Source organism: Porites lutea, chromosome 4 (assembly GCF_958299795.1).
Source record: "Porites lutea chromosome 4, jaPorLute2.1, whole genome shotgun sequence".
NCBI classification, from domain to species: Eukaryota; Metazoa; Cnidaria; class Anthozoa; order Scleractinia; family Poritidae; genus Porites; species Porites lutea.
Genome location: NC_133204.1, coordinates 10,422,485 through 10,436,803, shown reverse-complemented (window position 1 = coordinate 10,436,803; position 14,319 = coordinate 10,422,485). Strand labels below are relative to the sequence as shown.

The 14,319-nt window shown below is 38.5% G+C and overlaps 1 protein-coding gene across 1 annotated transcript; it reads right to left on the bottom strand.

Moving 5' to 3' along the window:
• Positions 1 to 295: 295 nt before the first annotated feature.
• Positions 296 to 8,691, bottom strand: LOC140934177 (uncharacterized). The gene is made up of 8 exons (XM_073383850.1): positions 8,572 to 8,691; positions 7,319 to 7,400; positions 6,380 to 6,495; positions 5,860 to 6,118; positions 3,590 to 3,630; positions 2,200 to 2,281; positions 1,686 to 1,786; positions 296 to 691 (listed from the first exon to the last, which is right to left on the bottom strand). Exons 1-8 carry the CDS (start codon positions 8,602 to 8,604, stop codon positions 380 to 382), a joined length of 1,026 nt encoding a protein of 341 aa, XP_073239951.1. The 5' UTR covers positions 8,605 to 8,691; the 3' UTR covers positions 296 to 379.
• Between the last annotated feature and the right edge of the window lie 5,628 nt (positions 8,692 to 14,319).

The following is a 14,319-nucleotide window of genomic DNA, read 5'->3' as shown; positions in this document are numbered from 1 at the left end:
GAATTCCATTTCACGGAACTTGCATTTGACATCTTAAGCGAGTTGAAAAAATCGCACTTGTAAAGTTAGGTTTGGTCTCCAAGAATTCCATTTCACGGAACTTGCATTTGACATCTTAAGCGAGTTGAAAAAATCGCGAAAAACTTTGAAAAAACGCTAAACTTTTTAATAATTTATTTAAGTATTCGCTTCCGTCCGCGGCCGTCCAACCTCGTCCCCAGGGCTTTTCCCTTAAAAAATGGGAGGGGCGGCCATTTTTTAAGGGAAAAGCCCTGGGGACGAGGTTGGCGGCCGTCGTCGTTCAAGTGCTATAGCTCCTGTCTTTGCTGTTATCGGCATGTCCTCTAACAGAGGATACGTTTTCTTTTATATTCTACTTCTAATCTTGAAAACAGAGAGTCTTCTTGTCCATTTGTAAGGCAAGCCATATGCTATTCTGTCCCATTATTCTTCGGTTGATTTCTTGGAGAGCGCTTGGAAATCTTAGCAACAGTTCGACGGGTACCACGTTTACACGTCTGTTTTCTTGTTGTCTTCTCAATGTTGAGGATATCCCTGCATGCTTTCGCTTTGTTCTTCTTTTTGATTTCTTTTTCTTGGACGGCTTTTTATCCGTAGAACGTCTCTTTTTTACTGGTATAGTTTTGCGGGGACGTTCAGCAGGCATTGATGATCCCGTCATATTTAAGTCCTGGAGAAATAAACAAATAATAAAGACGTGCTCTGTATAGAATACTCCAGAGGTTTCTTTTACCTTATGGTCCTGTTTTGTCTCGAAAGCGTGAACACCGTCACGACCAGGTACCACAAACAATTCTGAAAAAATTTCTTTACTGAACATATAGTTCAACTCACTTGCCATTTAGATGGTTAAAAATTAAGGGGATATCTTGCGTTACCCCGGTTGTCAATGGATTCTTTTTTACCTCCCTTCCAATGAGAATATTTTGATAAAAACTGAACTCTCTCGAACTCGTGACAAGGTGTTTTCTACAGCCAGAAGCATATAACACTTTCAGGGCTATATGCTTCTGCTACAGCCTAGTATTCTCATTCGATTCAGGACAGGTGTCGGCGAAACTGAAAAAAATCAAGACCGACTAAGGGCCTGTTTACATGGAGGTGGGGGACCCCAGATAGCTGAGGTAACATGTGACGGGTCACCCCACCTATCATTGTAAACGTGTTCAAATTAAAATGAGAGATTATATGGACAGGCGGGTTACGCCACCTAAGAGGTCACCTCACCAACCTGGGGTCCCCTAGCTCCATGTAAACAGGCCCTAAGAAAATTCTTGCAAAACGTTTTACCAATTAAACCACACCATTAGGCCATTTTTGATTTGCATTCGCTTCCTTTACCAAAACGAGGCCACGTGCAAATATCTCCCACATGGCCTCGACTTAGAACAGAGATAAGCCACGCAGGCAGGGTTATCGCGCGCGGGAAGATCACGGAGCGTGCATCCTCTCACGTGGCTGATCAGGGACAAACTAAGTGTTCATTTATGACCAGTTCTTGGTCAGCTTGGTACCGCACTTGATTACCAAACTGAAATTAAAATTTAAAAGAATAAAAATACCATGACTCTCCACTGCCAGGTAAAATTTTCTAGTTTATTTTCTCTTTTTTGTATCACGTGTCCAGTAAGGAGAATTAATTGTAAAAAAAAAATAGCATGTACCTTTAATTCTTTGGGGGATGTAAGTGGCTGTTTCGCGTTTTCACTTGATTCCAATTTTCTCTTTCTTGTTTCCAGACGAGAATATAATTCCGCTCGATATTCTACGATAAGAGACATCGTATTATATTATGTTTTATTCGCACGAACTGCTTTTTGTTTTCATCGAAAGATAATTAAGTCAAGGAGAAACGTGCGATAAATAATTTGAATACTATAATGCCCTCTCATGCAATATGACAGAACCTGCTGACATAACCTCTCACACTTAGATGGCAGACAAAGCAATTAAAATGGCAACTATAGATCTCAAAAACTTTCTTTCAAACAAACCATAGTTGACAAGCCAAGGATAGAAGGATTTGAAAGTCGGGCCTAGCAGTTATGAATTTCATAGTTGACAATCAACTTCTCAGCACCACTGTTTAAACAACCCGTTCTCTACAGTGACAAAGCCTCAAATTTCTCCAGAGTTCTCCGTTTGTGTTTTTTTGTTTAAGCTTTTGTTTGTTTTTACCTGAGAATCGTTTTCCATCGATGTTGCGGCTGACATCTTCGAGCACGTGGCCGCATACACATGTCCGCGTTGAATCAGTGATCTGCAAATAACATAGGCTGCACTGGTCACTGGCAATATCGTCCGTGCTCGTTGCAGATGATCGAGGGATGATGCTGGAGCAGCCCAATTTAGTTGATGTGGAAGTGAATTTTAGGTTGCGTTACAGATGATACTGAGGACATGAGGGCTGAAGTTTAAAGATGGACGCTCAAATTTTCCACTACATGTATCTAAACGGCATCTTGTGGATCGAGCAAGCGGGTCGCCGTTCCTCATTTTATACATTCTTCACAAGATTAAACTCTTTAATGCATTCGAGACGGCTTAAGCTCCTAAATCCTGTATTGCCAGTTAAATGGGGAATAACATTTGCTTACTGAATTCTTTATTTTGCTGCTCCAGCGTTTGGATCTGATTTAATTGTTTTTGATCTGTAAGCAGCTTATTGCTTGCAGACACAAAACATTTTCAGTGTTTTCCTTCTCCTCAGTTAAAACGTCAAGAGCTAAATAAAAAGGACATGACGCGCGCCTTGAATTATTTGATTTAGCTTGCTAAAGTTGGCTTTCGATAGAATATTTGGCCACGGTGTCTAGAAACAAAAACGGTAACAAATTAGCTCTTTAAATCTTAAAATTAAATCTTTTTAAACTGAGGAGGAAGCCGAAGACAAAGTTATTGATGTAGGTCTTACGTATTTAGGACCAGTCATAAACGAGTCTTTGGCTTTTTTATATGGGCGTATTTTTTTTCTCATTCGGCGGATAATTCAAGGAAAAACATGGAATATTTAATCTTATTTAACTCTCTCAACATGGAGGCATGCAGTCTATTATTTCTTGTCCGTAGAATAAGTCCTTATGTTATCCTGACCGACGAATTCCCCAATTTAAAAGCACTAGAATAGTGCGGTGCAAATAACAAATCTTTGGACATGAACTTTCTTCTCCAGCAGTCGCCGCACAAAATTAATAAATAAAATCGGCTTGCCGTTCGCCTGTATTTCCTTTGAATAAAATCGGGCCCCAAATCAAATGAAGAAAATCTTAGATACCAGCAGTTGTAATCAGTAACAGTGTTGATTGCATGAATTGTTATTTATTTATGCATTACGGGGAAGAACATCCACATCCAGAAAAACGATTGTGAGTTCAGTTCTGTCACGCCGAAATATCAAGAGCAGCTACATATTTACAAATGATTGAACTTTGCCTAACCTGCACATTCTCTCACTCTTTGGCAAAAAAATGATGAAAAAGCTTGGCAGTCACACCGAGCGCAAAACAACACGGAAATGAAAATTATTTGATCTGTTCAAGTGTATTTCGTCACACACATCAGCACTTACCAAGATATTACATGCAACACATTGTTGCAACACCATATCGACTCAGCGCAGAATATGACTGAAGCCTATAACGTCTGTTATTTCTGATAAGTCTATTTGTCAATCCTTCTTCAGCTGGCAACGTTAAACTGCTGACTGGTTTGATCTGCTGTGCTTTTATAACTGATATATACGTGTGATATTGCAGGAGCGGTAAATTGTGTGACGTCATTTTAAAATAAACAACTTATTACATTTAATGCGTGCATACATTAAGAGAGAGATTGCGAAAAACATGAAAAGCATGCATTGTTTCAGGCCGTAGAAACGTCTAGAAGTTTGTTACAACGTACTTAAATTGTAACAACTGACACGGACTGCAACGGACGCACGTCTCTAGTTGTTTGTGATTCGCTTTAAGCATGTTTAAGGCCGGAAGCCCAATATAACGAAGAGTTATAAGAGACTGGGAAAATAGTTCATTATAATAACGGGGGTACGTAATTTTGGGGTCTTGTTCCAAACATTTTATTCTATAACTGGGGCGAACGATGTCATCCGTTTTATAAAGGTTTTGTTATTTTTGGGAAATTTTTTCATCAGGAGCTTCTTAAAGCCGGAAATTAAGTTGCTTGCCGGGCCCATTATTTAAGTACAGCAAAGAGAGGCTATGTCACTAGGATCCTATGTATCATGAAAACTAGCGGATCTTTTCGCGGAAAAAGTCAGAAAAATAATTAGGCAGCTTTAATTTATGAAAAATTTGTGAAAAAACTAATTCTGTTTTTTGTTGTAGTTGTTGGTTAAGGCTTATGGTTTTGTTACTGACTCTCTTGCTTTTGAAGAGCTTTTGCTTTTAATAGGTAGTTAATAAATTTTGTTCTTTATACTGGCTAGAAAAAGGAACTTACGATCGATCGATCGCCGTCTGACTTATGTTCTTCTCTTTTTCAACTGTTCGGTTCTGCTGGTTTTGTTTGGTAGTTTTCTCAAGGGATTAAGTAAACAATATTTATAGTACCTTACATTACCCTCAGGATGTTCTAAAAGGTGAGTATAGCGCTTTTACAGTTACTGTTGCCGTGGATAGCAGAAAGCACTAATCTTAAGCACATTTTCAAGGCCTTTTTTAATTTATCTTTTGTGTATGTCCAATCAGTTCAGTAAAGTTCATAATACACCCAGGACTTTTCATAAAAAGGTGACCTTTGGGTGGAATCCTCTAAAAGTTTATATTGTGCAGGAAACTGACTGATGGGTCGCAGAGCCGTCTTGTTGCGCATGTTCACGCACACTGCTGGACAAAACAATATCAAACAAGTACAATTTTTAGTTATTTAGTTATTTATTCATTTTATTGTTATTCACTTTTAAAAGACCACTATCCGGGACTTTGTACTTTGATTTTCAGACGTACTTTGATAAGGCAATTGTAGGCGCGACCTAGTGGCATTGACTAAGGCTTCGAGAACGTGACACTTCAGACTGTTATGTATTGATGTCTCAAGCACAAAAAAGCAAGCGAAAGTAAAACTTTAAGGGCCGGTGAAATTGGAACAACATCTTCATTAAACAATAATGGCTAATACCATCATGTATAAAGTGACGCTTCATCTTATCGCCTGATTTCGAAATGTCGCGATCAGTCATTTTTAACGTTCAATCCTAAAAAGTCGCGCAGATTACATCAATCTTTAATTTCGTTAGTTTAAGCTCCTACGGGTGGAACCCCGCGAAACGAATGATGTATGATCAATTTTTTAAAAAATAGCTTCTCAACTGTTACAATCTGTTTAACTTTTTGCCAGTTATGCAGACTAAATGGTGGTCAGAAAACGACTTAAACGCCTTGAAATGGCTGTTGTATTTTTGCTCATATCCTTTGAGTTTTTTGTGCAACAGGGTTCTTTTTTCGGTTATGATGTTCAATTTCCACTTGACAAACCCAAGAGATATGCTGCTCAGTCAAGAATGCCGAGAGTTTCATTACATCTTGTTCAGTTTTTGTCTCATTCCCATAACACAAACGTATCATACCCAAAATACCCGATAGTCTTTCATCAAAGTACGAGTAACTTAACACAAGTCAATGACCAGCAAAGCCATGCACTCCCTGTTTAAGCCTTTGCTGAAACAAGTAGGACCATAGATCGCTGGCCGCGAACTGGCAATCTTATCAACGACCTCTGACTATGAGTCACAACTAAAGAACATCGTGACTTGTTTCTCCGTGAGATTATCCACCTTGTGGAAACATGCACTTCCACTTTATGGACCCCATGACAATCTTTACCTCACTGGCTCCAATTGCAAGGCTAACCAAACCATATTCTGTGCCATTATCTTTTGGTTTATACTTTGAAGGGCACTTGGAAATCTTGTCAAGAGTTCTTGTGGCACAGCGCTAGATTGCTGACGCGGCTGTTTTAAGACCTGAGATAATTCTTTTCTTTTTTTCGGCGTTTTGTTTGTAGCTCTTGATACTTTTGATCGTCGTTTTCTTGTGGGTTTGAAGGTAGGATGCTCTGTTAAAACAGCTGGCATTTGATTCTGTGAAAATAAAATCTGACTGAGTGACGGGAAATGGAAATGACGTATTTATTGATTTGTCGACTCCGTCATTTATTCAGTTTGTCCGGTTCAAGATGAACTGCTTAGTGATCCGTCATTAAGTGTTTATACTTAAAACGTAACAAGAGAGATTCATAGTTAAGCCACTGAGTGTGTTAATGCTAAAACGAACTACAAAGAGTATCGCCTAATGCAAGTTTTTGAAAAACTGCTATCGACCAACATGAGTCTGAAACGTACCTTGAGTTCGCTGAGAGGCTGCAGTTGCTTTCTCGGCCTTTCTTTTGAGTTCTCTTTCGCTTCTGCGTTTTTCATTCTCCTATTTTCCAGACGGGAGTAGAGCATGGCACGATATTCTAGTAAGTTCAAAGAACAACAATATGCGGTTTTTAGCTCACAGATTAACAAGTGCGGTTAAGGTACTCGTTCTCGAGAGGAATATAATCGGTCGCTACCAGTTGCTGCGGTCGGTTATGGAAATAAGAGGTAAAGTTTAAGCACCGAAATCTTCTCCGAAATTATATATTGAGATTTCTTTTAAATCATGCCTAGTATGTAACTCAAGCATTAGTGGCCACGGATACTTTTCTAATGTACTGATTTATAGTTAAGTTTAGTTACGCTGTAGTTTGTTACCGTTTTGCAACAGCTCCTTTTTTATTCATTCTAGTGTACCTTCGACGCCGACCATGAATCGGGGCGGATCCAGAAAATTCTGAAAGAGGGGCGAGGCTGTTTTTTGTACCAGTTATATTATTTGGAAAACAGGCTTTTAGAACTCAGAATTATTTAGAAATTGTGCAGAATTTCAGACACAAAGAATCGAAGAAGGGGGAGCGCCCCTTGGTTCACCCACCCCGCTAGATCCACCAACGATAATTGTCTATCAAGTTTCAGTGAGTACAAAAGCTTCGAGACAACACGAAGATTTTGAACTTCCCAGATAAATTTTCTATATGTAACATACTGACTGAGATGTCAATAAGTAATTTCGGAGAGGTGATCCAAGGATTTTTCCCCATTTTTTTTTTTTGATAGAATTCATTACTGACTGACTTTCTTAAAAGAATCGACAGAAACTGAACCCTTGAGCTCAGCCATGGACTCAAGCTTATCTGTTTTAATTTCTAAGCTGGAGTTCCGCTTTAACACTATAAAAAACTTTTTTTTTACTGTTACCTGAAAATCGTTTTCCTTCAATAAAACGGGTGGCGTCTTCGAGCACATGACCACAAACACAAGATCTTGATGACCCGGTGATCTGTAATGAAATCATGATATTGTTTATATGTTGAAGCCGGGCAGGCGAGAATTCTTTAAACTAATGTCGTATAAACTATACTAGAATCCAATCCAGAAGGGTACGTGCGCTCGCTGATGTACAAATCAGCCGCCAGTTAACCAGCTGACATTACTACAAAGACTTAATTTTTTCTCGAGGTAAGCATAAGAACGTCCTCCCGCGAGTTTATTTTAACTTTCAGTCCACTACCTTCAAAGCCGTCTTTTATTCATACGTACACGTCCTGTAACAGTACTTTCACCGACAAAAGCTTACTTTTAGTAACATCAGTAAAATTCGTCTAAAATATATAACACTTCTGTGGGATGCTCACGCACGGTACTAAATCTTCGTGAAACTTACCCCTTTAATCAAAAAAGAACATTTTCAAGCTTTAAAATTGTACTTTCATTGGAATTAACGATACTTTTCTCGTGACACACAGCGGGAGAATAATCAAGACTTATATGTCGAAAATATTCAGTTTTTTACGTGATGTTCCGCCACCGCTCTGTTAATGTCATAACTTTAGCCGAATATAAACTTACGTTTATGAACAGGCTCTAAAAAGTATGACTTCAGTCTACCACAAATTGAAATCGCACCCAACATTTGTTTCTAGGCGCTCGGTCAGTTCTGTGGTTTTGGGTATAATTATGTTTATGAAGTCTTCCTTCTGATCACCCCTTAGCTATGTGCATCCGCAGGGAAATAGTTTGGGGTACTCACTTTAAGTCATCGACTTCCAATTTCCTTTAAGAAACTGATATTCTATACTTTATAAGATCCGTCACCCAGGAGCAATGTTTCTAGTTTACATGGATGCTTAAATTCCGAGAAATATAACTGACAAATTATTATGGTTGAAAGTAAACAAGTTTTCTTGAGGTTTTTAGTCATTTTTAGCATGTTTGAAGCCACAAAATGTGAAAAGACTAGGCTAAAAGAATCCTCGATCCTGGAGATCCTTGACGGGCGAGCAAGACTATCGGCAAATATTTTAAATATGTCCTCATTTAGAACATGATGTTTTGGCTCAGATAACCTCGGCTGGTAAGCTGGGCCTTCACTTGATCGACTTCCGTACTTTACTAAAGAACGAAAATTAAATAATTTACCATGACATTTATGTTCAGGCAATGAAACTTACCAAAGCATTACAGGCAAGACACTGTTGAAGCATTCTGAGGTTCACAAGCTTAGCGTTTCACTCAATCGTCGCTCATCTACTGCTGACTGCACGTCATTACTTCTGCATTATAAAACATCACGGAATACTTAATTAGGCATGCTTGACGTCACCTCTAAAATAAGCGTTTATTGCACCATAATAGTTACAGGGCATATTGTGACGCACTAATACTTCTAAAAATAGCGTTTTAAAAAAATATCACCTGTTAAACCGCTGATAGCGAACAAATGTATCAGTTTATATGGGATTGTCGAAGATTTACCTGTGGGGAACTTTTTTAACTTCGGTAATAATAGAACATAAAAGAAAGCAAACGGAAGCGAAACTTTGTTAGTACCGTTTAAACCAAGGAAGGTTTTGACACGGAAGAGATTAGCGCTGACAGGGAATCTGTCACAAATTGTTACGAGAGATTTTTCAGGTAGAAGGTATAATTTTCTGAAGATAAAAAAATGTCGTTAAGCTTTGCGATCTTAAAGCGAATCAATTAGGTGTTTCCACCTGTTGTTGAAACAAACTGACCTAAGAGACAACAAAATCAGCTTTTGGTTGTAAAGGTGTGACGATCATCGTATTTGGAAGTTGGCCTCTGTTTGACAATCTTACGCAAAGGAAAGCAAGTTGTCCAAATACTATTGGCTGTAACTCGTATATGACAGTAAGCCTTTCGATAAAAGCTCCGAGTTCTGTCTCTGAACTGAATGAGTCAAAACCAATGTTCCTGAACGATAAGGTGACTTGATTAAAGTATCTCCGTTAGTGGCAGAGCACCTCTCGTCCAACCTCGAAGCTTAATTCCCCAATAAAAGTCTCTGTTTAAATGCTTCAATGCAGTCTATAACTATAAAATTAAAGGTAGCCTTGCCGGGGTAGTCGAAATTCAGCAATCTTCGCGAGTCGTATTCCTATTTTTTTATTTTCTCTTGCGACGCCACCAAACTTATGAGTGAATTTGATATCAAATTCAACAAAGCAGAACAAAATTGGACAATCATATCTAGTTCCAATTAAAGATTTCTTCAAAGCGTGTGCGCTCGGCTCCTATCTACATGTACGGCAACCAATACTGGCATCACTGATTACGTCACGCCGATGTCTACACTCAGGGGGGTAACAGGAATAGGGAGAAAAAAGTTCATTACGGCTTAATCTTCAGCTGAATCTTCTTCGAAAAAACTCAACCAAAGCTGGAGAAAAGTCAAGTTCGAAGCAATTCTGACTAACAGTACCTTAAGAACTTCAAAACACTGTCGTCAAATAAGGTATATTTTGGAAACTATTTGTACCCCGTACCCCTCCCCCTCATCCAAAGTTTGGTTGTTTGGTGTTTCCTACAGCGGCACAAGATCGCTCAGTTGAGGTGGCCTTTGGGGAAGAGAAAGCTTGTTTTCCCCTTTTGAAGTGATAAATAGTGTTGAGAAAGAGTACGTCTCAACTACTTCAACTAATTTTGTCGTCGGTTTTTTTGGTTGTAGTTTCAGTAATACCGAAATGAACAGACTAAGTGTAATATTTAGACCTTTAGTTTATCTTCAATCAGTCGGCATTGTCCCGGAAGTGGAATTTATATTGTACTTGCAGCAGGGGTTGTGGACCGCGGGATGAGCTGAAACAACAACAGCAACAACAAGACTTTATTTAGAAAGGGTGAAAACCAGAATTACACAAAGTAATAAACGGTCTTCAAAACTAAAGAAAAGATATCCAGTTTTTACGGGCTGTTAATGCAATGCTTTTCACTGATTTTCATCGTCTCTCTTAGTGACCGAAAGTGATTGCAGCTAATTATCTAAGGAGCCACAATTCTTCGTTTTATTCATTCTATAAGTACATGAACAATGTTCAAGTATATTGCTCTCACATACCTGACCTAGAGCTGGTAGTTCGATTAAATGCATTAGTGAGCGTTCATTCTATTGACTCAACGATGTTACTAAAAAAAACCCATTACTTAGTGAATTGATTGACATGGGGGCCTTTTTCTGCGTCATGGTCACTTCATTTCTAGCTTTGGTTTCCATTACATAGTCTCGACTCTGTCAGTCTGTCAAGACCTTATCCCTTTTACTGGACTGAAACGCAAAGTCAAAAAGGATGAAAGCCATCGAGTTTAAATTAGTCGAGATTTTTCTGCATTCGGTATAAGATAAACCAACTAGGCTTCTCTCAAGAGCTTTTACTTATATCTATGTACATCAGATTGGTTATAAAACCTGACGGTCTACCTATTGTAGCCTCCTGACTCACAAAATACAATGCATTGTAGTGTAAAATAATAATTCTTCAAACGAAAGGAAACGATTATTCTCTCTATTTATCCTCTGTTGATTATTTCAAATTCATGTGTCCACTTATACGCTGTCTTCATTTAAAGATTGTAAAGTTATTGGGGGAAAAAGGGCTTGTCCTCGTCTAGGACTGCCGATTTCTTCTCGCTTTCATTTTTCTCTCGCCGTGAGACTCACCTCTGCTAGCAAAGAACATTGAGCCTGTTCCCCTCTGTTACAGAAGACAGAGTCGAGCTCAGATCATTAGCGCTCAAACGACTAACGATCTACTAAACACTAGTAAGATTATTAGTTGAGTTAGGAGCGGAAGCGGAAGAACAAAACCAGTCAGAGTGCTTTGATATTCAATGCTTTGAAGGTTTTGGGTAATTTTTTTACTCTATGTAATGAGTATAATGAATTTTAAAAAGACTCTAGAAGTAGAAATGATTAGAAGAATGTTGAAAATAGAATAGTCCAGAAAATCCGGATTTCAAGTAGGCTTGAGTGAAAGACTATTAAGGTTGCATTCCTTTTGACCAATCTAAATCCGGATTTTGCGATCCGAAATTTGATTTTTTTTCCATTAAGGACTAAACCAATCTAAGATTGCAATCTGAACTCATCCACCTCCGCGCTTGGTTCGTCGTTCAGATTAGTACCTCAATCTGGTTTCAGATTTTTGTTCCATTTAACAAAACTGCTTTCGTTCGCAAGAACCGGTGATCAATATCGATAAACACGGCTGGTCAAGGTTAGTTCGGACAAAAGTTATTTACACTCCTTCGTTGTTCTATGCCGCTAAAGGATTGTAGTATTCAGGGCCGTAGCCAGGAAGAAACTACAACCGAGGCGAACACACGGTCCGTCATGTACGAAATCAGCCGTATGAAATCTTCTAATATTATCAGTCTGATAAAAAAAAATAAAAATCGACAGTATTTGGTAAAATTTTACCGAGGCGAGTGCCTCGGTTCGCCTCATACTGGCTACGGCGGTGGTATTAATATTAAACCAAGTTCCGCTGTATTTATAAATCCGTAGGGAAGCGAAAACGCTTGGATTTTCTCACGGGAAAACTAGTGTCCAATATGTGTGTGTGTTTCAGGGGAAGTACGCTCAGTCTCAGCACTGGAGAATTCGTAATTATCTACTGAATTTTTTTGAATCAAATTCCAGATAATTTTAAGTTGTCATGTCCCAGTATGAATCACCACTTGTTAAGAGCTACTTTTCTTTCAATTTCTCCACGAATAGACGCTTAATTTGGCGGAAAGAAATTAAAAACGATGAGTTGAAATTGAGAAGAAGATGAGCAGCAGGTAGCTACTGTATGGATCAATCTTATTTCTCGGAATTTTTGTTCCGGCTAGCACGAAAATCCAAACAATCTGGACTGTCTAAATCCGAAAAAAGTTTGGCTAAAAGGAACGGCAACCTAAATCTGTCTCAGGCTGGAAGTTACGCGTGACGCGTCTTCCTCGTCCACGTTTTTCTCTTGGCTCTAATGATTCCATTGATTTGTAGTTTGACAATGCAGTGAAACCTTGTTGTTCTATGGGTTGTCTTACACTCTGCTCAGTTACTCTGGCGTTGACAGTTATAATTATGGTGAAAACGTTTAGACCTGATATTAAATTAATTTATATTGCAAGAGTAAAATGGCAACTGACAGCAACGTTTCAGCATGGCCAAATCTAAAAATACAAAACAACTTTAGACCGCATAACCTCACCGCAAGCGGTCCTATATAAGTTTTGTCTAAGGAATTTAGCAGTTATTTTACAGAAACCGCAAAAGCTGACGTAGGTAGACTGCGACAAAAATTAAACGTTTGTTGGAAATGCACATCATATATTTCCTATAAACCAAAGATCTGTGACTATGTGATAGAAATTAAAAAATAGTAGGTGACATTACCATAAATTTAAAATTTCTGTAAATGTCAGTTGTGCTTTTAAAAACAAAAATGAGTCAATGAAATAAGACTCTAAAACAACTAGAAAAACTAAAAATATTTTTTAAGAAAACTAACCGTTAACTGGGGTCGGGTAAACTAAAGTAGATGTGTAAATCGAAGGATCTAATCATAAAGTTTGATGACGTAGTTGCATCGTAGCCACTTCCTCGGGAAATGGTTTTTCTTTTATCAATTGACTGAAAATCCTTTGAATTAATTCATTTTACTGTCTCGGAAGAAGTTATTGGTGGGTAGTTTCTTTCAGGCAAAGGCAAAGTTTATCATGGCGCACAATGTAATTTTACTTTGAATTTTTGAGCCATTGCGGAACATTAAGTAATCCTTGTATGACCACTATTTTAAGCTCGTGTCGTTTACCATGGTAATTACCATTAATGGCTTTAATCATTATTAGCCATTATTAGTTTTTTACTAAAAACGTTTGATTGCTGTTTGTAAGAAATGTGACTTTTCTACAGTGGAACTCCAAGGGACTGGAAAAATGTGTTCGCTATAATGAGGTTTCGTTATATCAAGTTTCATTTTCATACTACACTCAACTCTCTCTTAACGGACACCTCTATAAGACCGACATCTCTGTAAAACGGACACCTAGCGTTGGTCCCTGCCTTTCTTTATCCCCTTTATTTGACTCTCTATATAATAAGACGGACATCTCTCTAAGACTGACACTTAGTACCGGCCCCAGAGGTGTCCGACTTAGCGAGAGTTGACTGTATTTTATTATCACTGGGGCGTAAAGGCAATCGTTCGTTATATCGAGGACTTCGTTACATAGAGGTTGGTTATGGAGTGATTTTACTTGACCCATGAAAAGAATACTAACAACTACTATAATTAGTAAGCAATACCTTCTTGTGTGGGAGCTTGTTAGCACTTCATTGTGTTGCACAGGTTGCGGGTGCTAACTCGATCTAGGATGGAAGAAATCCTGTGTCAAGGACTTAGACTCGGAAAAGAGTGACTTAAACTAGTCGCCCTGTGGTCAAGTCGATCGTAAGTCTATCTTTCAGTGCAATGTCATTGTACACGGTGGTTCTAACTTGGCTCTTGCCGGCTTATAGTCGAATCAGTTCACAGTACGAGTGGAACCGCGATATAATGAACGGCCAAGGAACTAGCAAAATCTGTTCGCTATAACGAGGTCTCCCTATATTCGAGATTCTTTTCATACGTTTTACTATTACTAAATCGCTCGTTATGTAAGGCTTGTTACATCAAGGTTGTGAACTTTTTCTGTTCATCGTGTTTCTCATTCTCGAGGAAATCCTGGATGATAAGGATCATGATATTTTTCCGCTTCGGATGTCGTCTATCTTGGCTAAGAAACTTCCACTTTTTTAAGGAATAAGGGCTTAACCTTCACGTGTGAGTGAACTTAAAGTCTACAATACTTTAACTGACCAACTATGGCATGCAAACAATTATAAACAATTCTTGAAACGAATTGATGGAGGT

Bases quoted from the DNA above. Each gene is read 5' to 3' on its own strand.
- LOC140934177 (XM_073383850.1), bottom strand. From the start codon at position 8,604: ATGCTTCAACAGTGTCTTGCCTGTAATGCTTTG. The intron at 2,282-3,589 runs GTAAGTGCTGAT...TGTTATTTGCAG, and splicing joins GTGTTGCATGTAATATCTTG to ATCACTGATTCAACGCGGAC. The intron at 1,787-2,199 runs GTAAAAACAAAC...CTCTTATCGTAG, and splicing joins CGATGGAAAACGATTCTCAG to AATATCGAGCGGAATTATAT.